This window comes from Mustela lutreola, chromosome 10, assembly GCF_030435805.1.
Source record: "Mustela lutreola isolate mMusLut2 chromosome 10, mMusLut2.pri, whole genome shotgun sequence".
Classification (NCBI taxonomy): Eukaryota; Metazoa; Chordata; class Mammalia; order Carnivora; family Mustelidae; genus Mustela; species Mustela lutreola.
The window spans coordinates 92,991,961-93,016,946 of record NC_081299.1 but is presented as its reverse complement, the minus strand read 5'-3'; the positions used below and the strand labels follow the sequence as shown (position 1 = coordinate 93,016,946).

General features: G+C 37.8%; 2 protein-coding genes across 3 annotated transcripts in view; one reads left to right on the top strand and one right to left on the bottom strand.

Annotated features, from left to right (window-relative positions):
- AKNAD1 (AKNA domain containing 1) overlaps positions 1–472 on the top strand; it is a 37,521-nt gene extending 37,049 nt beyond the window's left edge. Inside the window, exon 15 of the mRNA XM_059137468.1 lies at positions 295–472. Within this exon, the coding sequence (XP_058993451.1) occupies positions 295–426 (132 nt within the window). The 3' untranslated portion in view covers positions 427–472. The remainder of the gene's footprint in view (positions 1–294) is intronic.
- A 1,881-nt stretch (positions 473–2,353) lies between these two features.
- Positions 2,354–24,986, bottom strand: part of STXBP3 (syntaxin binding protein 3) — a 62,616-nt gene continuing 39,983 nt past the window's right edge. Inside the window, exons 12-20 of one of the 2 annotated variants that reach the window (XM_059135668.1) lie at positions 21,618–21,683; positions 20,766–20,846; positions 18,542–18,680; positions 18,146–18,252; positions 17,310–17,402; positions 15,531–15,616; positions 11,067–11,215; positions 6,963–7,095; positions 2,354–3,381 (exon numbers count right to left, since the gene is read on the bottom strand). In XM_059135668.1, coding sequence (XP_058991651.1) covers positions 7,004–7,095; positions 11,067–11,215; positions 15,531–15,616; positions 17,310–17,402; positions 18,146–18,252; positions 18,542–18,680; positions 20,766–20,846; positions 21,618–21,683 — 813 coding nt within the window. In that variant the 3' untranslated portion in view covers positions 2,354–3,381; positions 6,963–7,003. Of the gene's footprint in view, positions 3,382–6,962; positions 7,096–8,727; positions 9,640–11,066; positions 11,216–15,530; positions 15,617–17,309; positions 17,403–18,145; positions 18,253–18,541; positions 18,681–20,765; positions 20,847–21,617; positions 21,684–24,986 lie in introns of those variants that run through there. The other variant, XM_059135667.1, reaches the window with a different exon arrangement.

Genomic DNA, 24,986 nt, shown 5'->3' with positions numbered 1-24,986 from the left:
CTCACAGATCTCTTCCTCTGTGGCTGGGCGCGACCCAGCAGGTTGCTGATCTCACCCTCTGAGTCACATTCATTGGTCACGTGTTGGGTGTTTTTTTTTTTTTCTCTGTCCCTTTCCCTAAAAAATATATTCCATCTCAGACCAGTTACCTAGGAAACCAACCGTCAAAAACAGGAATAGACTGGGTGGGAAAAGAATACTCCAAAAATTCCACCTTGTAATGTTTAATAATGAGATAACCCAATTAACAGAAACAGTAACTTTAAATAAAATGTGTGGATTTTTCCTCTGTAGATTTTAAACTTGTCTTTGGATCATGCCCTAAGGACAGCAACCATTTTGAAAGAAACCACTGATCGAATGATTAGAACTATTGCAGAAGATCTTGCCAAAGTAAAGAGATGGAGGAATCAACTGAAATACTAGTTCAACCCAAGGCAACCGAGGACTTAAAAAAAAAAAAAAAAAGAAATGCAAAGAAAACTTGATCTTCCTCCCCAAAGTATCTTCTTATACCATTTAGGAAGGTGACTTTCTAGAGAAAACAGCAAAACCATGGGGGGAGAGGGGTGGCGCACAAAGTGCTTAAAAGGAAAAAAACAATGGACCCTGATTCTTAAAATTGAATCAACAAGTATTTATTTTAAAATAAATCTATTATTCCTAATTCCTAATAAAAAAAAAATCAAAGCAATAAACTAGGGGCACCTGGCTGACTCCATGGGAAGAGCATGCGACTCCTGATCTCAGGCTCAAGAGTTTGAGCCCCACCTTGGGTGTAGAGATTATTTAAAAAAAAAAAAAAAAGGATAGAACCAAAATATACTTTTCTAAACTAAAGTTTAGAAAAGCCAGTGTCAGCGAGGTTGGGGGTGACAGATGCTTTTGTACCCTGGGGATGGAAGTGTAAATTGGTGTAACCTGGAGGGAAGGCAACTTGGTATCAAATCCTACAAATGTATAAAAGCACTTACCTTTTGAGCAGCAACCCCACTATTAGAAATTACTTCCTAGGGAACTCACATAATAGGTCATGGTATTACACAGGGGTAGCCACTGGAGCACGGAGGGGAAGAGTCCCCATATGGAACTCATCTAATACCCCCTGTGGAGATTCATAAATAACAGTCATGCAGTTAGTGCTCTGTAGCTGCGGAAAAAAATGAGGCAGATTATCTTGCAAGACAGTGAAAGAAAGCAAGAACGACCAATAATACATGCAGTGTGCCCTCATTCGTGTATGTTTTTCAAAGGGCATACATGTTTTCTGGGAAAATACACAAAACTATTCAGTGGACCTCTAGGAAATGGAACCTGGGTGTCATTCAGGTAAGGAAGAATCTTTACTTTTACTTTTTGTACAGTATGAAATTCTTATGTTTATACTGTGAACTATGTGAAGATCTCCTGAATCAGATGCAAAAATGTTAGTCCTAGATTAATGAATTTGGGACAAAAGTGAAGACAATTCTCTAAAACTATGGACCAGTGATTAACTAAATGTATATAGCGTTTTGTATAGACCGTCAGAACAAGACATTTTTTTTGTTTTAAAAAAATTTTTGGGCGCGCCTGGGTGGCTCAGTGGGTTAAGCCGCTGCCTTCGGCTCAGGTCATGATCTCAGAGTCCTGAGATCGAGTCCCACATCGGGCTCCCTGCTCAGTGGGGAGCCTGCTTCCCTCTCTCTCTCTCTCTCTGCCTGCCTCTCCAACTATTTGTGATTTCTCTCTGTCAAATAAATAAATAAAATCTTTAAAAAAAAAATTTTTTTTTATGGTGTTCCTGGGTGGCTCAGCGGGTTAAAGCATCTGCCTTCGGCTTAGGTCATGATCCTGGGGTTCTGGGATGGAGCCCCACATCAGGCTCTCTGCTCCACAGGGAGCCTGCTTCCTCCTCTCTCTCTCTGCCTGCCTCTCTGCCTACTTGTGATCTCTGTCAAATAAATAAATAAATAAATAAAATCTTTTAAAAAATTTATTATTATTTATTTATGTATTTATTTTGCTTCTTTAAGACTGGTTTATAACCTTTCATGACAGAGCAGCCCAAGATTGGCTCTTTCCCTGCTTCCTGAGGTCTCTATTCACTCCAGTCAATAATTCCCAACCCCCAGAGCTTTAGTCAGTGGTAAGCAGAGTTGATCCATCCCCACTTTGAAGATTTTTGTGGCGAAGGCAGCTGCTATTTGTCTAGCTGGCTGAAGAATGGGCTATTTTTAACCTTAGGGCTTGGGAATTGGTTTAGAGTGCCTTAGAAGAGATAAAGCAGAGGCCAGATGGAAGATATCGCTGACTTTGTGACTGAAGGTACTTTTCAAGTCTTAGCACCATAACAAAGAGAGTGAAGATGGGTAGCAGCATTTTATTATTTATTTTATTTTTTTAAAAAAGATTTTATTTATTTATTTGACAGAGAGACAGGTCACAAGCAGGCAGAGAGAGAGAAAGGGAAGCAGGTTCCCTGCTGAGCAGAGAGACCAATGCGGGACTTGATCTCAGGACCCTGGGTTCATGACCTGAGCTGAAAGCAGAGGCTTTAAACCCACTGAGCCACCCAGGCGCCCCAGGTAGTAGTGTTTTAAAAGAGGGAGCTTAAACTGTGCGTATACTAATAGGCTTCTAGATTTATCACTTACCTAAATTTAATCACAACTTGATAACTTGTTTTGTGTGCCAAGCATCACTATCCTGTCCCCAAGGTTAAAATTAAACTTCTCTGAAGAGTTCAAGGGTTCTCGTACAAATCATTAGCTCTTAACCTTTTCTGGGTCCAACCCTCTTTGAAAAACTATTGAAAGCTATGGGCTCTCCCTTCCCCATGCCCCCCTCTTACAGGGAAAAGGGATGTAAGAACACACACAATTTTTTTTTTAAAGTTCATGGTCACCTAAAGCAAATCCATGGAACCTAGGCTAGAAAGGACCACCACAAATGAATGTTCCTAAACCCTCAACTAACCTTTAAAGTAACTTAACTACTGTAATCACTTATTTAAAAATATGGCGCATCTCTGCTTTATTAAACTGTATTCTAAAGGTAATTTTACATTTCCATCATGATTGAGGATTATCACTGCAACATGCTTAATCCAAGAAACAGTAACAGGGCAATGTCCTTAAGAATTTCTGGAAAAGTGCTAGGCTCTGATTTACAAAGATGACTTTATATTTACTGACCATGTAGCCTTGGCTGTTTCCTCCCTTCTTTGTGTAAATTTTAACTGCAGTAAGAGACCAGAGAAACCAGCTCATTAGCCAAAAGTCATTGCATCTCTAACATGGAGTCAAGGGTTCACCATTGCTGAGAGCAGCAGGTGGCAGCTCCACTGTCCAGAGGCCTCTGTGTTCTTCCAATGTGTAGCTGTGCTCTGTTGGTTTGACGCTGCCAGGAGCAAGAAGCAGGATGAGGGGGAATGCTTTAATTCTTTAATAAAAAAAATTCTAGCCATTCAGTTTATTAAGTCAAACAAATGCAACTCATCTTTTAATCACTCCTTTCAACTGTCATCTTATGGTTAAGGATTTAAGATAGACCTAATTCATACTGAATTTGAGTATGCTTAATACACAAAATGTTGTTTTGGTAGTAGAAATTTTGCTGTGGGATGAAGACTTTGTTGTTTCTTTGATTTTAAAAGAAACCTGCGTGCAACCTGACAGAATGCACAAAGGGTTACAAACAACCTACAGCAGAACTAAGTTATAGGGGCATCACATCTTACAAAATGAACTGTCAGGGTCTAGGCCTTTGGGGCTCAAATCCAAGAATTTTTGTGTCTCTATGAATGGTTGATATTCTTATTTTTTTGTGACTATGGCTGAGCAATGTGAACCCATTTATAAATCGAGCACATTTCAACAGGAAGCAAAAGCGGGCTTCCAAGAGAGTAAATAAATGGTTTCAGTTACTTGCAACAGCGAAGTGTCTTTCAGAGGGTCTTATCAGAATCTGTAATTTCGGGCGCCTGGGTGGCTCAGTGGGTTAAGCCGCTGCCTTCGGCTCAGGTCATGATCTCAGGGTCCTGGGATCGAGGCCCGCATCGGGCTCTCTGCTCAGCAGGGAGTCTGCTTCCCTCTCTCTCTCTCTGCCTGCCTCTCAGTCTACTTGTGATTTCTCTCTGTCAAATAAATAAATAAAATCTTTAAAAAAAAAAAAAAAGAATCTGTAATTTCTAATTCTGGAGGTGGGAACAGTTTATACCAGGAATTTATGAAAGATGACAACTCATGTCTTCAAATTCAGTAAGAGATTTAGGAAACATGATCTAATTCTAAGCTTGAAGTATATGTAAAGTGGAGGCCTCAAAGGATCTCACATCACTGTCATAGGACAAAGTATACTATCACTGAGGTGTTAACTAAATGAATGGGCCAGTGTGTGCTGCCATCACACTCTTGGCTCTATTTGCCACAGGGCATTGGATCACTGTAAATCTCTGTTCCACGTAACTCTGGGCAGATAGCAAGTAACCAAGATACACAAGGGCCTCATACAAAACACAGGCCCCAAACACCATCCCTTTCACTGGCAATGAACTGTTCCCAGCCATGTACAAACAAGCCTTTCCTACCCACATGCACACCCAGATTAAATTACATAACCTTTTTTGTGTCCTAGTTTTCTTGGCTTTCAAATGGAGATGATGATAACAGTGCCTAGCCTGTGTCCTAGTTTTCTTGGCGTTCAAATGGAGATGATGATAACAGTGCCTAGCCTCACAAGATTAGATGAGGTAGTATAAGCACTTTGAAACAGTGCCTGGCACATATAAAGCTCTAAGGAAGCACTTGCATGTTATTATTTTGTTATCACCATCTAGTAAACTAGCAAGTTATGAAATGAATATATCAAATCAGTAACGTTCCTATATTAAAAAATGTTTGAAAATAATGTAAAAGATCCAATTCACATGGAAAACACAGAAAGATACTATAGCAACTGCGGTACCTATATGGAGAAAAATAAAGGTTTTCAAGGTCATAAAGATTTGTGTAAATAAAAAGACATTCTGTATTTCTGAATTTTAAGTTTCAGTATTATAGAGCTGTCAATTCTTTTTTTTTTTTTTTTTTAGAGATTTTATTTATTTCAGAGAGAGTGAATAAGAGCAGGGTGAGGGGCAGAGGGAGAAGCAGACTCCCCACTGAGCAAGGAGCCCAATATGGGACTCAGTTCTAGGACGCTGGGATCATGACCTGAGCCAATAGCAGATGCTTCACCGACTGAACCACCCAGGCATCCTGAGCTGTCAATTCTTCAAATTAACCTATAAATTTATTGCAAACCTAATGAAAATACCAAAATAACCTTTGGGATTAACAAAATGACACTACAGTTCATTTAGAAAAATGTACAAGCTAGAAAATCTCTGAAAAATAACTGATTTAGGTGTGGGTGGAGTAGAGATTATATCTGTCACACATTAAAATATACCATGAATTAGGAGTATTTGGCTGATTCAGTTGGTGAAGCATGCCACTCTTGATCTTGGGGTGGGTCATGAATTCTAGCCCCACATGTGGCATGGTGGCATGGAGCTTGCTTAAATTTTTTAAAAAAGATTTTATTTACCTATTTGACAGAGAACGCAAGCAGGGGAAGTGGCATGCAGAGGGAGAGGGAGGAGCAGTCCCCGCTGAGCTGAGGCTCAATCCCAGGACCCTGGGATCATGACCTGGCCTGAAGGCAAATGAGACACTTAACCTACCAAACCACCCAGGCACCCCTAAAAATTATTTAAATAAAATATAGCATGAATTAAAATAGATAGGCAAGAAGGCATGAACTATAGGTCAATAAAAGAAAATTCAGGGACGCCTGGGTGGCTCAGTGGGTTAAGCCGCTGCCTTCAGCTCAGGTCATGATCCCAGCGTCCTGGGATCGAGTCCCACATCGGGCTCCTTGCTTGGCAGGGAGCCTGCTTCTCCCTCTGCCTCTGTCTGCCATTCTGTCCGCCTGTGCTCGCTCTCTCTCCCTCTCTCTCTGACAAATAAATAAATAAATAAAATATTTAAAAAAAAAAAAGAAAATTCAGAAATAGATCAAAATACAAATATAAACTTAGTCTATTAAAAAAAAGTTAGCATTTCAGAATAGACAGGGAAAGAGGGATTACCCAATTTTCATTTAGTTCTGGTTTAAATACCTATTTAAATTATATTGATTTTTAGAATGGTTTTCACACACATAAAAAAGGCCAGAATCATTTTTTGTGACTGTCTGTAGCCATCATTTAAGTGAATTTGTAATAAATCTAGGCCAGTTTTAAGCCAAATACATGATTTTGAATAATATATATAACATATGTAGTTGTTTTACTTTGTGGTAATATATATATATTTTTTCCTTGATTTTATAGATCTAATATCAATATCGATATAGATTTATAAAATCAAGGAAAGTATTCTGGATATTAATTGTTAATAATAGTATAATTCTATGGGACACCTGGGTGGTTCATTCGGTTAAGTGGCTGCCTTCAGCTCAGGTCATAATCCCAGGGTTTTGGGATCAATTCCTACAACGGGCTCCTTGCTCTGTGGGGAACCTGCTTCTCCCTCTGCCTGCTGCTCCCCCTGTTTGTGTTCTCATTCTCTCTCACAAATAAACAAAATCTTTTTTTGGTACAGTATCTGGCTACTTAGGAAGAAGGCTGGATCCCTGTTAAATACTTTATCAGTCAGGGTTTCCTGTAGGAATGGAAACTCTGCAGGTATATCAAAGAATAGAATTTAATACAGGTCCTTAAAAACCAGAGAAAAAGGGGCACCTGGGTGGCTCGGTCAGTTAAACATTTGACTTTAGTTCAGGTCATGATCCCAGCATCTTGAGATTGAGCCCTGAGTTGGGTTATGTGCTCAGTGGGAAGTCTGCTTTTCCCTCTGCCTTTCCCCCTGCTTGTGCTCTCTCTCTCAAATAAGTAAGTACATAAAGTATTTTTTAAAAAAGTCAGAGAGGGGCACCTGGGTGGCTCAGTGGGTTAAGCCTCTGCCTTCGGCTCAGGTCATGATCTCAGGATCCTGGGATCGAGTCTCACATCGGGCTCTCTGTTCAGCAGGAGGCCTGCTTTCCTCTCTCTCTGCGTACTTGTGATCTCTGTCAAATAAATAAATAAAATCTTTAAAAAAAAATCAGAAAATTGTAGGGGCAGCAACTGGGGACCAAAACACTTTTAGACTCAAGATTATAGCACCTTCTGGGATGCAAGGCACAGAAGTCGGCGCCATTGCTGCCACCAGCACTGCCTCATGCCCATGCAGCTGGTAACAGACTGAAACGTGGAGGCTAGTTGCTACAACTTCAGGAGGCAGCAGCTTGTCCACTAGTACATTATGGTAGATGATCTCTACTTTCCACATCTTGAACAAAATGCAAATCACTGGCAGAATCTAACCAGTCCTGAACCATGCTTATCTCTGAGTCTGCCAAACTTCATTTTTAGTCTTTCATCCCCTGTATGAGATGGGGTATGAGATGGGGAGGCCTGGGACATAATGCAAGGGCTAAGAGACAATACCTAGCATACATTCTCACACTAAAGTCAATCCCAGATGGATGAAAGAATTATCTATAAAAATAAAATGAACCCACTGAAATGTTCCAGAAGAAACGATGAGTGAATTTATCATTTTAGTTGTAAAAGGTTATTTCTAGGGGCACCTGGGTGGCTCAGTTGTTAAGTGTCTGCCTTTGGCTCAGGTCATGATCCCAGTGTTCTGGGATTGAGCTGTGCGCGTTGGGCTCCCTGCTAAGAGGGAGGCCTGCTCTTCCCCTTCCCTCTCCCCTGCTTGGGTTCCTTCTCTCACTGTCTCTCCTTCAAATAAATAAAATCTTAAAGAAAAAAGGTTATGTCTAAGTACAACATACAATTCAGAAGCCAAAAAGGAAAAGCGATGGGTTTTTCTACATAAAAATTTAAAATGGTGATATCCATCAACTTGTTGACTCTTGGACAACATAGGTTTGAACTGCACAGGTCCACTTATACACAGATTTTTTGGATAAATACAGTACAATACTGTAAACGTATTTTCTTTCTTTCTTTTTAAGATTTTATTTATTTACCTGAAAGAGAGAGAATGACAGAGAGAGCATGAGAGGGGGAAGGGTCAGAGGGAGAAGCAGACTCCCCACTGAGCAGGGAGCCTGACCAATCCCAGGACTCCAGGATCATGATCTGAGCCAAAGGCAGTCGCTTAACCAACTGGGACACCCAGGCGCCCCTGTAAATGTATTATGATTTTCTTCATTTTTTTCTCTTACTTTATTGTAAGAATACAATATAAAATATATACAACGCAAAATTTGTGCTAACCTACTTTGTTTTCAGTAAGGCTTCTTGCCAACAGCAGGTTATTAGTAGTAAAGTTTTTGAGGGATAAACAGTATTTCAACAGATTTTCAACTGCATGGTTGAGGTGTGGGGGCAGGGGTCAACACCCCCAAACTTGGCTTTAAAAAGTCAACTATATTAAATGCACAAATACTTTGACTGGCTAAGCAGAGTAGTGCAGAGGAAGCATGCTGGGCCCATACTTTGACCGGCTATGCCATTGCTAGAAATTTATATTATAGAAGTATTTGTGAGTGTTTGCAAAGGTATGTATCCAAACAAGGCAGCATTATATGTAAGAGCAAAACTCTGAAGATGAGTAATACATGAGGCTACTATGAGGCCAGGTAAAAAAAGAGATTTGAAATGAAGATGTTCCCTTTGCATAACACATGTGCAGAAATATCCTTTTATTATCCAACCTTACACAAATATTATATTGTTTTTATAAAGTCAATAGGTGCTATCTTGATAGGAAGATTATTGTGCATTCTTTTCTTTTTTTGTAACTCTCTGATTTAGAACTTTTAAACTTCCCAACTTCCCCTTCCTCCCCTTCCCCCCCAAAAGGTAACTTTTGTAACTATACATTTATTTTCTCTTAGAATATTCACACTTATTTTTGGTTTTCTGCTTTAAACATACATGAGTTTGAAATTATATAAAACTGTGTTCTTTAGAAGTATCTGGGAAGACAGTAAACACTGAAATTATTCTATTTCTATTAATGACAGAATTATTTTACACATAAAAGAAATTATCAATTTAAATTGAAAAAAAAAACTGCACTTACAGAAAATCATTCTATGACACGCACACTTACAGGTTTTTACTTTTACAGCCTTTTCATTTAAAATCATTCTTTCCCAAAAAACTATATTTGAGCATAAGACAGATAAGTATCTGGTAATTGGTATGTACATAGGTAGTTATGAAGAATCACCCACAATTCTAATATATTCAGTTCCAGAGGCGAAAAATTTCCTTTGAGAAAGCATTTTAACATTTCCTCTCATCATCTACAAAGCAGCGACACTATTTAAATTATTAAAAATGGCAAATCCAATGATATGTAACCATAAAGTCCCTTAAGAAATATATTTGAAAAATCAGTATTCTGCAAAATATTTACATTGTTTAAATTACATGATAGCAAACTTGTCTTGATTTATTTTAGTTGAACCTATTAATAAGAATCTCCAAAAAAAATCATTATTCATCCTTAATAAAGGAGACTTTATCCTTGGGTTTATTCAGCATCTTTATATCATCCAAAAGCTTTCTGGGTGTTAAAATATGTGTAGAACCTGGTAGGAGAAAAGATAAATTTTCAGAGGCCAGCAGTTAAGTAGATTCTCCTTGGCTAATTATATTGCCCTGTCTCTCAAATTTGCCAAGTGTCATAGCTTGGGACAATTTAACAAAATTTCTATAAGACACATTCCTGAAATCTGCCTACACCACAATATCTTATTCCTTCCTCCACTGCACAGCATGCTCAGTAAACCACTTCTAGTACTTTGTCTACTTTGTGCAATACATGGATATGCTGACAATCAAAACTGGAGGTTTGACTTTGGAAAACAGCATGGAGGTTCCTCAAAATGTTGAAAATAGAACTGCCCTATGACCCAGCAATTGCACTACTGGGTATTTACCCTAAAGATACAAACATAGTGATCCGAAGGGGCACGTGCACCTGAATGTTTATAGCAGCAATGTCCACAATTGCCAAACTATGGAAAGAACCTAGATGTCCATCAACAGATGAATGGATCAAGAAGATGTGGTATAGGGACGCCTGGGTGGCTCAGTTGGTTAAGCAGCTGCCTTCGGCTCAGGTCATGATCCCAGCGTCCTGGGATCAAGTCCCACATTGGGCTCCTTGCTCAGCAGGGAGCCTGCTTCTCCCTCTGCCTCTGCCTGCCAATCTGTCTGCCTGTGCGCGCTCTCTCCCCTTCTCTCTCTGATAAATAAATAAAATCTTTAAGAAAAAAAAAAAAAAAGAAGATGTGGTATATATACACAATGGAATACTATGCAGCCATCAAAAGAAATGAAATCTTGCCATTGCGACAACATGGATGGAACTGGAGCGTATCATGCTTAGTGAAATAAGTCAAGCAGAGAAAGACAACTATCATATAATCTCCCTGATATGAGGAAGTGGTGATGCAACATGGGGGCTTAAGTGGGTAGGAGAAGAATAAATGAAACAAGATGGGATTGGGAGGGAGACAAACCATAAGTGACTCTTAATCTCACAAAACAAAGTGAGGGTTGCTGGGGGGAGGGGAGTTGGGAGAAGGGGGGTGGGGTTATGGACATTGGGGAGGGTATGTGCTTTGGTGAGTGCTGTGAAGTGTGTAAACCTGGCGATTCACAGACCTATACCCCTGGGGATAAAAATATATGTTTATAAAAGATAAAAAATTAAAAAAAATTTAAAAAATTGTTTAATAATAAGGGCAAGACTAGAACATAATATTTTAAAGGACATATCTAATAATATCTAAATAATACAGCATTTTGAAGTCATTCCCTCAAAATCAGAATATTTAAAAATCAAATTACCAAAAAAGTCAACCACAAAAAACTCTAGTACATCAAATAAAACACACTAGGATTAAAGTTTTTTTTGCATTCAACAATTTAGACCTACATGTAACTTACAAGATAAAGTTCTGCATTTAGTTTGTTTAAAAAAAACTGAAAAGAGGAAAAAATGTCTTACCAATAATAACTTCACAGGATTTATGTGCCTGAGAAACTTCATAAGCACAACGCATTTCAGAGTACGTAATTCCTCCAATTACAAAAATGATCAGCTTTGACCCATTTTTTCGGTCCTCTAAGTAATTAGTTCTGGGTTTCTGGCGAGCACTAAAAAATGGACACATAGAAACATGTTAAAAACATTTCCAAAGCCATAGTGCTTGTAGGGTTTTTAAAATTTATTTTTATTTTATTTTTATTTATTTATTTGACAGAGATCGTAAGTAGGCAGAGAGGCAGGCAGAGAGAGAGGGGGAAGCAGGCTCCCCACTGAGCGGAGAGCCCACTGTGGGGCTCAATCTCAGGACCCTGAGATCATGACCTGAGCCGAAGGCAGAGGCTTTAACCCACTGAGCCACCCAGGCACCCACTTGAGAATTTTTAAAAAGCCCAACTCAAGCAAACTCAAATTTGGCACCAATTACCCTGATTTTATGGAAATGAATTAACTATGGTATGACTGGAGAACCAAGACAGCTTAGATAGGACAGCCCCACTTCAAGTTTAAGTCTGACCTAATAGAGTTTGGGCATATCACATATAACTTAGTTCAGGATTTTTACCCAGAAAACAGAGCTGACACACTATATACCTAAAATGTCTAGGACTTGCCTTTTTTTTTTTTTTTTTTAAAGATTTTATTTATTCATTCAACAGAGAGAGAGAGAGAGGGAGATCACAAATAGGCAGAGAGGCAGGCAGAGAGAGAGGGAAGCAAGCTCGATGCGGGTCCCGATCCCAGGAGCCCGAGACCACGACCCAAGCTGAAGGCAGAGGCTTAACCCACTGAGCCACCCAGGCGCCCTTAGGACTTACCTTTAAAAAAAAAAAAAAAAAAAAAAAAGATTTATTTATTTGAGAGAGAGAGAGAACAACTGTAGCGGGGGAGGAGCAGAGGGAGGAAGAGAAAGAAAACTCAAGCAGACTCCCCACTGAGCACAAAGCCCAACGTGGGGCTTGATCCCAGGACTCTGAGACCATGAACTGAGCCTAAACCAAGAGTCAGATGCTTAACTGACTGAGCCATCCAGGTGCCCCAAAAGTCTGACTTTCTGAAGTCTTAAAAATCCTCTTGTTTCAGTGCCACTCCCATTTTTTTTTAACTTCCGAAAGTCATAGACTTCTCAAGTTCTCTTACTTCTTCATATGAAATAGGAGTGTCAGTTCTGTTTTCAAGAGGTACAGGGAGGTAAGCATAGGTACAGATTTGGAGCCAATGTGGTACTGGGACACCTGATGCTGGAACTTAGTGAGGTAGGACGGTAGGAGGTACTGAAGACATGTCTGCACTCCTGTGTTCACTGCAGCATTATTCACAGTAGCCAAGACATGGACAACAATTAAACACCCATTGGTGGAGAGAGGAATAAAGAAAATGTAACGTACATATGGAGTGGAATATTATTCAGCCCTTTTTTTTTTTTAAGATTTTTTTCTTTTTATTTATTTGACAGAGATCACAAGTAGTAGGCAGAGAGGCAGGCAGAGAGAGAAGCGGGGGAAGCATGCTCCCTGCTGAGCAGAGAGCCCGACATGGGGCTCGATCCCAGCACCCTGGGATCATGACCTGAGCTGAAGGCAGAGGCTTTAATCCACTAAGCCACCCAGGCACCCCATATTATTCAGCCTTTAAAAAAAAAGAAGGAAAGGGGTGCCAAGGTGGCTCAATTAAGCATCTGCTTTCGGCTCAGGTCATGATCTCTGGGTCCTGTAACTGAGCCCTGAGGTAGTCTTCCTGCTCAGTGGGGAACCTGCTTCTCCCTCTCCCTCTCTACCTTCTGGAGCCTGTGTTCATGGTCGAATGCTCTCTCAAATAAATAAAATCTTAAAAAAAAAAATTAAGAAAAGAAGGAAATTCTGCCAAATGCAACAACCTGGATGAACCTGAAGGACATTATGTTAAGTGAAATTATGTTGGACTCAGAAAGATAAACACTGCATGACCTTACTTCTATGTGGAATCTGAAACAGTCAAATTCACAAGGCAGAGAACAGAATGTTGGTTGCGGACTTAGGGGGTGGCGATGAGGTAGTGTCGGCCAAAGGACACAAAGTTTCACTTATGCATGATGAATAAACTTTAGAGATCTAATGTATTGCATGTTGACTTATAGTTAACAATAATTATATTGTATGCTTGAAATCTGCTAAAAGGGTAGATCTTAAATGATTAAATTAAGCCTTCTCATCACACACACATGTAAGAAAATAGTAAGTCTGTGGAGGTGATGGATTATTAATTAGCTTGTGGTAGTCATTTTACAACATACATGTAGTAAAACACCAAGTTGTAGATCTTAAACATATACTGCTATTAAGTCAATCACATCTTAATAAAGCTGTTAAAAAAAGACCTGGTTACAACTCTGATTCTGCTTCTTTCTAATTCAGTAAGACTTTGGCAAGTTGCTAAACCTCTCTCTAATATTCAAGGGTTGTTTTTAGGATTAAATGAAATAATGCAGAGGACACATGAACCATGGAATCTGGTACAAGGGAAGCACTCAATAAATAAGAGCTAATATTTCTATCATTTCCTCCCCCAGATGCTCTATAGCACTGTCCAATACAGTAGCCACTAGCTACATGAGACTAAAATTAAATTAATTAAAATTAAGTGAAATTAAAAACACAGTCACACTAGTCACATATGAAGTAGCTGACAGCTCCATGTGGCTACTCATATGACATTTCCATTACTGCAAAAAAGTTCTACAGGGTAGCACTGCTCGAGATCACAGGAATCACTTTTTTTGTTCTCATATTCCACTGGTAAAAATTTTGAGCTTTTATGTGAAAAGTATTTCAAAATAAAAATTTATGTACTTCTATTAAAAATATATATTAGTTTATAAATTATGTATGTATACTGGTATATATTAATAAAACTTAATATCTCCCCTTTTTAGGTAAAAATAAATATCTCCCTAAAATCATCTTGCTAGCCATTTTGGAAACCATGTTCTAGAGGACCTCTAAGACCCTGAAATGTAGGATCCCATGGTAAACTTTAAATTATGCTCTTGTCTAGATAATTTCCATCTGCCATGGAAATGAATGAGGAATGAAGAGGAAGAGGAATGAAGAGGGAGTAAACAACAGGAAGAAAGTAAAGAGAATCAGTAACTGGTGTTGAAAGATGAAACAGGAATAAGATACACTCATGATTCCCATATAAAGCAACTCAAAGAGACATTAAAAGTGCAATTTTGGTTTAGAAACTATTTCAAGGGCATCTGGGTGGCTCAGTTGGTTGAGCATCCAAATTTTGATTTTGACTCAGGTCATGATCTCAGGATTGTGAGATCAAGCCCTGGGTCAGCTCTGTGCTCGGTGGGAAGTCTGCCTAAGATTCTTTCCCTCTGTCCCCACCCCAACTCTTGCACACCCACACACTCTTTCTCTAATATAAATACATTTTTAAATTTCTTTTTCCAAAGAGATATAGATTAAGAACAACAACAAAAAAGAGATAATACTGCTCAAAACAATTATGTGACTAACAATTTTTAAATTTCTGAATTAAATTTCTGAACAGCAATTTTAGGACAATGGGATTATATTTATTTAGTTTCATATACAGGTATAATATGTTGTGCCAGTGTTTTACATTTTGATAGATATAAAAATAACAATTAAAGTCCTAGATCCTGAAAATCTTACTCTAGAACGCACATAGAAGTTTTGGTTAAGTAAGAGTGAACTTTTTATTTATTTTTTAAATTTTTTAAAATTTAAATTCAATTAATTAACATATATTCTTTGTTTCAGGGGTACAGGTCTGTGATTCATCAGTCTTATACAATACCCAGTGCTCATTACAATACACACCCTCCCCAATGTCCATCATCCAGTTACCCATCCCTCCACCCCTCTCCCCTCCAGCAATCCTCAGTTTGTTTTCTATGCTTAAGAGTCTCTTATGGTTTGTCTCCCTCTCTGGTACCATCTTGTTTCATTTTTAAGAGTGAACTTCTTAAAAGCACAGCTGAAAGTAAACAAATAAGAGAAATCTCCAAAGGTAAGCAATAAAGAGGAAGCTAAAACTAGAGTGGTAAACTGAGTTGAGTCTTGGCCTGCCTTATGGAGTGTTAGTCTAATCTTAGCAAACAAGGGACTTGGGTGTTTACCTATTTAATGAACAAAAGAGACAAAGCCTTGGTATTATGCAAAGTAGGGAGGGGCTGGGAGATGACACTCCTGCATAAGGTAGGGCACTCATTTTTTTTTTTTAATGATAAAGTACATTTTCATACTGCTTACCTGGACTCATTTAAAATAGGCTACCGTTAAAGAAAAACTGCTTCTTTAGTGACTATGCTTCCAGAAGAGTTGCCAACGTAAGAGTTACTTTGGTACCATTTCAGTTGTTAGTCTGCAATATCATAATGAAAATTTCACTGGCTTTCATTGATAGGTTTACCTTACAGCTCCTGAGCCATTCCATACTGCTGGACACTGGGAACAATATGGCCATTCTTTTGAATCTAATCTATTATCAATGGCATCCTAGAGAAGAAAAGAATTAACACCATTTAAAAAAACGTACATTCTAGGATTTTCAAATTTTGTATATTTTGCATAAGACTCAAAACTTGTGTTTACAATTAAGGAACCTAAAGATATGTAAATATTTAATAAAATAAGGTTAGCCCTCTCTCTGAAACTTATTAAACTTTACTTGCTTTAAAAATTAATGCAATCCTTTACTTACTTATTAAACCAGTATTAAGTGAATGTCTACATTTCCTCATTTGCAGGGTCTCCATACTGGTGTAAAGGATTGCAGAGACCTTATCAAAACCTTTTATCTCTAGAGTGCTAGGGGCTTCTAAATACCATCCTAGTCCTGACATACCTCTTAGGCTACTGGAGAGTCCAGGCCTGGCCCTTCTTTGCAGTGGCTCTAAAATAGGCTGTGCATCCCTGACCTAGGGGTAATCAAAACAATCCAATGGGATGAGAGAGTTTTCCTTTCCATTAAAAAAAAATGTTCTGCTTTAGAGTTACATTTTATGATATACGTATATGTGTAAGACATGCTATATATAAAGATTATGCTTCACCAGTACAGTAATACATAGTTTGCAAATAATGATAGTACAAGCTCATGTTCACAATTTTTATGGTTAAGTATGCATGATTAAAACAGTTTGGCGACCACTGCTTTATAGCACAGCAGTGTAAAAGGTATTATTAGTAAGTGGGCATAAGGAATGAGCACAAGGTACTCAGTAGTCCATGAATATTTCATTAAAATTGTAAGAAGCAAGAAGAAATCAAGTTTCAGGAGAAATCCTGAAGGCTGAGAATGTCACTGGGCCAAAACTGGATTTTCTTTTTTTTAAATTAACATGCAAATCTTCGGTACAGGGTTCAGGAAGTCAATTCTTATTTCAAAAGTACTATCCAAGAAAGACTACTTAGCTACATCCTTGTTATGGGAAGAGAAAAAAAATCTTATGTTGATTCTAGATTCTTATCTAGATTCTTTAAACTTTTCATCTATTATTAAGAATGTGTGGATGACATAAAATTAGCCAAGCAAAACAGGAAAATCATAGTCCTAAATTACACACATTTAGTTCCCAAAGCAAAGTAAACAGGTTTAAGACAAAGGAAAACTGGAATAAATAAAACTGTATTATTATAATTGAAGAACCAATGTCATAATTTTATTCTCATAATACCACTTTTACTAATCATTTTCTAATTTCCCATAATTGAATATTTCTAAAAGCAAACAGTACTAAAGGCATAACCCATCTGTTGGATAGAATAGCAAACTACAGTTTACAATTTACAGTTTAATAACACACTTTTTCCAAGAATACTGGAGTCTAACACTTTCTAACAGTGGTCATATGCAAATATTATTTTGTTGTACTTTCATTCAAATAAATTATTTACACTTCTGCTACATATAGTTATTTAAAACGGGTTTTTTTTCACAAGATAGTAATGTATGCTTACTTTTATTTATTTTGAGTCAGTCAGTGTGTAAGTTTACTTGAGATCTTCAAGGAAAGAATTTTCAAATTTCTTTTCCTCTCTTGACCCCAGATACAGCCTTCTTTTGTGAACCCTCCCAGTACTGCAGAAATTCCTGACTAACAGATATCTCAGACTGATAAACATACAAAAAGTAAAGAACACTGTACAGAACACAATTAGGGTATAAGTAAAATTTAATGGACTGTACCTCCAAAATATCTTTGATAAAAGGTGTCCATCGAGAGAGTTGAAAAGTTTCTTCTGTAGACCTATCCTTTCTTAACGGTTTGTTTTGTTGAGACTAAGACAAATAGAGGAAAAAAATTTAAAACCTTTAATCTTATTTAGTAATATTCTCTCACTACATTTTCTTAAAAAGGTATTTAAATTAAAGTAAATACAAGTAAAAACTAATAGTGGAGGGGCACTTGCATGGCTTAGTCAGTTAAGTGTCTACCTTTGGCTCAGATCATGATCTCAGGGTCCTGGGACTGAGCACCATGCTGGACTCCCTGTTCAGTGGGGAGTCTGCTTCTTCCTCTCCCTCCGCCCCCTGGCTCATGCTCTCTCTCTCTCAACCACTCTCTATCTCAAATAAATAAACAAAATCTTAAAAAGAAAAAAAACAACTAAGAGTGGAAATGCTTGCTCAAAAAATCTGAATAGATGGAATCACATAAATTCACCATATTTTGTGCTCTAAAGATAAAAATGTGTAACAGTATATATTTACTCAAAAGTTCTATAAAACTTGATGGGAAAGAGATTCTAAACACAGTTCTTTCAAAATTTGCTATAAAGGGAATCAGAAAAAAGCAAAAGAGCAAATTGTAACAGAAGACATAAGATATAAATTTACTAGAAAAATGTATTTTTCCAAATACTCACATATGGAAAAGAAAACAAAATTTAAAATTTTTTACTTACCGAATTTATAGAGTGAAATTAAGAAGACTATGTGGATTCCCATATAAGAAAACATTTTTAATGCAAACAACCACATATGTACCGATATGAATATATACTGAATGTGAGATTTCTTACTGGGGGGACGATGGGAACACCAAGGTAACTCCAGTTACGGATCATGTCACTCTCATTTTCTATTCTGACATTCTGGATCAACCTGTCCAAATTTTCTTCCGTGGTTCCTTAGATAAAAATACGAGTGTACAGTCACATAACTGTTACCACAATCATGTCTAGGTTTCAGGTGGTACCCATGAATATAAAGCTTATTAAAGAAAAAGCAAACATTAAATTATATACCCTTTGGTCTTCTCCCAATTTCCTATTTTTCCTTATATTTTACCTTACCCAATGTCAGCTACTACCTTTGAATTTTCTAAGACTCTCTTATGATCAATAGTAAATTACTTATTATAAAGGGATTTTAGAGCTGAGTATTTTAGTATATTGATGAAATAAAGTCTCTATTACCATTAATACTGAAGATGTAAAGTAGAATCGCTCTTATTTTATCATAATTATCATGACTTTTGTTGAGAAGAACTGGAAGAAGTACTCGCATAGAATCTTTCACCTTCTGTCCTTCTGCATCAGTTCCAAGTGCCAGGTCCTTAATGACAATTAAATATAGTCAGTGACCTATAATCCAAATTCACTTTTCAGTTAAAAATATCTTAAATCCAGGGGCTCCTGGCTCAGTCAGTCAGTACAGCATGATCTCTTGATCTCAGGGTTGTAAGTTCAAGCCCCACATTGGGTGTAGAGATTACTTAAAAATAAAATCTTTAAAAAGATATCTTAAATCTTGCCACATCTTTTTTTTTTTTTAATTTATTTATTTGACAGAGAGAGATCACAAGTAGGCAGAGAGGCAGGCAGAGAGAGAGGAGGAAGCAGGCTCCCCGCTGAGCAGAGAGCCCGATGCAGGACTCGATTCCAGGACCCCGAGATCATGACCTGAGCTGAAGGCAGCAGCCTAACCCACTGAGCCACCCAGGTGCCCCAAATCTTGCCACATCTTAAAGTAACATTGATGATACTTCCAATGTAGGCATCACTGGTAAACTACAAATTCTACAAAATATAAAAAGTAAAAAAATAATTCAGAGAGAAACTAATTAATCTAAACCTATGCTAATATGGTAGCCCTGAGCTACATATGGTTAATGAGCACTTGAAACATGGCTAGCCTGAATTAAGATGTGCTTGTAAGTGAAAACGCCAAGTTTCTTGAAGACCTGATGTGTAAAAAAGGAATGTAAATTATTTTGCTAATAATTTTTATATTGATTACATGTTGAAATAAGATTTCAAAAGCATTAGGTTAAGTCAAATAGATTATTAAAATTAACTACCTTTGTTTCTTTTTGCCTTTTGATGTGACTATAATTGACCCTTAAATAGCAAAGATTTGAAGTGTGTAGATCCATTTATACACGGGTTTTTCAATAGATAAAGCACAGCACTTTAAATGTATTTTCTCTTCCTTATGATTTTTAAAGAAACATTTCATTTTCTCTAGCTTACATTACTATAAGAATATAGTATATAATACATATAACATACAAAATATTTGTTAACTGCTTATCAGGAGGGCTTCTGGTCAACAGAACATTATTAGTGTGGGGGGAGTCAAGGTTTGGGGGGACAAAAGTTATACATGGATATTTTACTGTGGGGGGTCAGTACCTCTGATCTTCGTTCAAGAGTCAACTATACTACAATATTTAAAATTACATATGGCTTGGGGTGCCTAGGTGGCTCAGTTGGTTAAGCTTCAGACTCTTGATTTAGGCTCAGGTCCTAGTCTCAGGGTCATGGGATTGAGTCCCTATAGTTTAAGATTCTCTCTCCCTCCCCCTCTACCCTTCCCCTGCTCATGCTCTCTCTGTCTCAGAATAAATAAATAAATAAATAAAATTACATAGGGCTTGCATTCTAGTTCTCTTAGCACTGGTCTAAACATTTTTTACATTATGGTGGGGGGAGTTCTAAAACAAGTAAAATGCGCCAATGCAGTACACTGCAAAGTGCTGCATTAAATGTTGCCCCTACTCAGAAAGGCCTGACAATCAGAGGTATTCTGAAATAATGTTCCAAACCCTAAAATTATGACATTTAACCAGAAATGCACAATCACAGATTAGGAGGGACTACTTACTGTGATACTACTTATAGCTACCTGAAAATGCTGGTGGGGAGTGATGTATTTCTTTTTATTTATTTTTTTGTTTGTTTTTAAAGATTTTATTTATTTATTTGACAGAGAGAGAGGAGGCGAGAGAATACCAGCAGGGGGAATAGCAGAGGGAAAGAGAAAAGCCGGTTCGTTGCTGAGCAGGAAGCCACACGTGGGACTTGATCCCATGATCCTGGGAACCTAACCTGAGCCAAGGCAGATGCTTAACCGACTGAGCCACCCAAGCACCCCTTTATTTTTATTTCTTAAGTAGGCTCCATGCTCAGTGTGGAGCCTTACATGGGGCTTGAACTCAACCCTGTAGAGATCAAGACCTGACTAAGATCAGGAGTCAGATGCTTAACTGACTGAGCCACTCAGCTGCTCTGGAAATTATGTATTTAAATACTGCCTAATTGATCCCCCTTCTAAGAGAGATTCTGCAATTTAGAACACCTTACAAAGTTCAATCCGGAAATTTATGATGACATAGGTTATTTCTTACTCTGTACATACCTGTTCACTTTTGCAGAGCTTTTCTATATTAGGTTTGAATTTACTCATGCAATCTTCTGCTAAGTTAAGATGGACAACTTGCTGAAAAAACAAAACAAAACAAAAGAATTCAATTGCTTAAAGTAGTTTAATTCCTTTTTGTGCAAGTGATATTAAACTTTTGAGATAGGCCTGAAAGAAATTATGGGCTGAGGCAAAAAGGAGGTACCATGAAAAACAAGTAAAATAGCCCAAGAAAGAAGAAAAAGTAAGAATTAAGTGAGAATTAATATGGTCCACAGGGGCTAATCAACAGAGAGCAAAAATATGAATATGTGTTTAAGAGTGTTGAAAATGAAGGAAAAATGAGGGGAAAAAAAGCTAAGTCCTGAAAGCCCAGCAGAAAAATGTTTTTGAAATTACATTGTTGGTCCTTGATTAGGGTGCTGTATAATAAAAAATGACTTATAATGACTCACAGGAAAGACTGATACAGCAAAAAGAATAGTTTACCTGCCAACATGGCTTAACTGCTCCTACCTACTAATACATAACTCTGAAAGAACCAAGTAGAACAACAACTGCTGGTTAATATAATGTTGCATTTTCTTAAGTTGATAAATACAAAATTCTCTGTCTGGCTATTGAAGACAAAGACAAAAATCTGAAGCTGGATTTGGATGAGTATAGATTACATACAAAGAACACTACTGAGAAGCTTAGATATTTGGAAAATTTCTCAGACCTAGAGTAAAATTTTAGAGTATAACTAACACCAAGTATTCCATGACACCCACTACTAAACCTGACTATAGAAGTGGACAGACTAATAAACTAAAAATGGTAAAGTATCTCATACACAATATTGCTTACCTTTGTAATCTGTTTACGGAAATGAGGCATCTTTTTCATCAGTTGGGTAAGAGCACTAAGCGATGTCTAGAAAAAGAAGTCAAACATTTTTAAAGCAAACTTATAATTCAGGTATTCTATAACAATTTTTATATTTTCTTATTTTTTTTTCTTCTTCTTCTTTTTTTTTTAATTATTTCTTTTCAGCCTAACAGTATTCATTGTTTTAGCACCACAGCCAGTGCTCCATGCAATACATGCCCTCCCTAATACCCACCACCTGGTTCCCCCAACCTCCCACCCCCCGCCCCTTCAAAACCCTCAAGGTTTCTTTTTCTTTTTCTTTTTTTTTTAAGATTTAATTAATTTATTTATTTTAGAGAGAGAGAGAGAGAAGGCAAGGGCATGCCCAGAGAGGAGGGGCAGAGGGAGAGGGAGGGTCTTAAGTAGATTCCATGCTGAGTGTGGAGTCCAAAGTGGAGCTCAATCTCATAAGCCTGAGATCTCGACCTGAGCTGAAACAAAGAATCACATGCTTAACTGACTGTGTCACCCAGGAACCCCTCCGTATAACAATTTTTAAATCTTGCAGTTATATTGCTAATTTTCTAAATATCTGGCAAGTTAAAAAAAACACATTCAAGAGACTTTCAGTTTCAGTCACAATAAAGTAGCTGATATCAAAATTATTCTCTCCCCATAAATAAAAATAGAATTGGACAAAATAAATAAGACAACAACTCTCAGGCAATGGATAAGAAAAAGAGCTCACAGTTAAGATACTTAAGCAAAAGAAAGCCCAGGTGATTCTAGCACTCATCCTGGCTTTTCCCTGGGACACTTTCTAAAAGTGGTAAAAGGATAGAGAGATCAAGTAAAAAGCACTAGTCTCTCTAGACAGAGGAAAAAGAGATAAGAGTTTGCGGCTAGTGAGGAAGGGTCTGGGAGGCAAGGTGCTAGAGGGAAAGAGTCAGTCACAACATAACTTGAAGATGTAACTCAAAGAGGCATTGCCTTTGGAGCCCTAGCCAAATGCTAAGCTGCGTGTGTAAAGGGCAAAACTCTTAAAGGCCTAGCACAGAACAACTGCCGGGACGCTAAATGCTAGACAGGGATTTCAGAGGGATCTTAATGCCAAGAAAATACTGGTATTCTCTGATTCAAAGAAGAGTGCCAAGTGAACATCCCAGATGTGCAGTACTAGGACTGTCTTTGAGCTAAGTACAAAAGGAAATACACTCACCCTAACAGCACCTGGCATGATGTCTCAACAGAATTAAGGTTATTTATGAGCAAATTAAATGGCTGCCAGAACAGAAATCAATAGTCTTTGCAGAGAGGACATCATTTAGAGTCTCTGCAAGTATGCTAAAATATTACTGATCATGTAAGACAGAAAAAAGTGAGGGGCACCTAGGTGGCTCAGTCATTAAGCATCTGCCTTCAGCTCAGGTCATGATCCCAGGGTCCTGGGATCAAGCCCTGCATCAGGCTCCTTGCTCAGCGGGAAGCCTGATTCTCCCTATTCCACTCCCCCTACTTGTATTCCCTCCCTCACTGTGTCTCTCTCAAACAAATTTTTGTGTCAAACAAATAAAATCTTAAAAAAAGTGATCAATACCAAAGTGATAAAATAGTCAATAAATGCAGACCCAAGACAAAGAAGATATGGTATACATATACAACAGAATATTATTTGGACATTAAAAAAACCATCTTGCCATTTGAAACAACATGGATGGAGCTGGAATGTATTATGCTAGTGAGATAAGTCAGTCAGAAAAAGAAAAATACCATGATTTAATTCACATGGAATCTAAGAAATAAAACAGATGAACAAAGAATAAAAGAGATGAACCAAAAAGCAGACTCTTAACTAGAGAGAACACACAGATGCTTACCATGGGGAGGTAGGTAGGGGGATGGGTAAAATAGGTAAGAGAGATTAAGAGTGTACTTATCATGATGAACACTGAGTAATGTATGGAATTACTGAATCACTATACTGTATACCTGAAACATAACACTGTATGTCAAACTATACTGGAGTTAAAAAATAAGAGGTTGACCCAAGACCATCCAGATGTTGGGAGTTAACAGAAAAGAAATTAAAAAATAACATATTTATGTTAAAGAAAACAGGAAAAGATGGACTAAACAGATTAAAGATACAGTATTTCAACAGAAAACTAGAATTTATTTTAAAAATGCAATGAATGGGGCGCCTGGGTGGCTCAGTGGGCTAGGCCGCTGCCTTCGGCTCAGGTCATGGTCTCAGGGTCCTGGGATCGAGTCCCGCATCGGGCTCTCTGCTCGGCAGGGAGCCTGCTTCCTCCTCTCTCTCTCTCTGCCTGCCTCTCTGCCTACTTGTGGTCTCTCTCTCTCTCTGTCAAATAAATAAATAAATAAAATCTTAAAAAAAAAAAATAAATAAATAAAATAAAAATGCAATGAATGTCTTAGAACTAAATGCAATATAAGAAATTAAAAATACAGTGACTCTCCTACATTGCCAGCAGGACCGTAAAATGGCATAGCCACAACGGTATGGAATTTTCTTATAAAGTTAACCATACATTTACTATATGACCCAGCAATCCCACTTTTTTCCCCCAAAGATTTTATCTATTTATTTGAGCAAGAGAGAGAGCATAAGCAAAGGGAAGAGGTAGAGAAAGAAGCAGGCTCCTTGCCAAGCAGGGAGCCCAATGTAGGGCTCGATCCCAGGGTCCCATGATTATGATCTGAGCTGAAAGCAGACGCTTAATGGCCTGAGCCACTGAAGTGCCCCTCAGCAGTCCCACTCTTAATTCTTTACCCAAGTGAATGAAAACATCTGTTTACACAAAACCTGAATGTTTTATTGTGGATTTATCATAATTGCCAGCAGCCTGAAAAAAAAAAAGTTCAGTAACTGAGCCATCCAGGTGTCCCCAAAAATAACATCTTAAGTTTATTAATAGATGCTGAGTAAAATATCTAACAACATTAGCACAAAAGAGGAAGGGGGTAAATGCAGCTAAACTGTTATAAGGTTCTTAAATTATTCAGGAGATGCAAAAGTATACTTTAAGGTAGACTACAATAATGATACATTTTGAGGCGCTAGGGTGGCTCAGCTGGTTGAACGTCTGACCCTTGATTTTGGCTCAGCTCATTATCTCAAGGTCATGAGATCAAGCCCCAAGTTGGGCTCCTTGAGCTCAGCACAGAGTCTGCTTGAGATTCTCTCGTCCTTTCCTTCTGCCCCTCCCCTGCATGCACAGGCCTCTAAACAAACAAACAAATAAAATCTTAAAAAAGAAAAAAAAAAAGGAATGTTACAGAGAAATAGTTTTCATAAACCTGGAATCAAATATCCTAAGCAAAATATTAGCAAACAGATTCAGT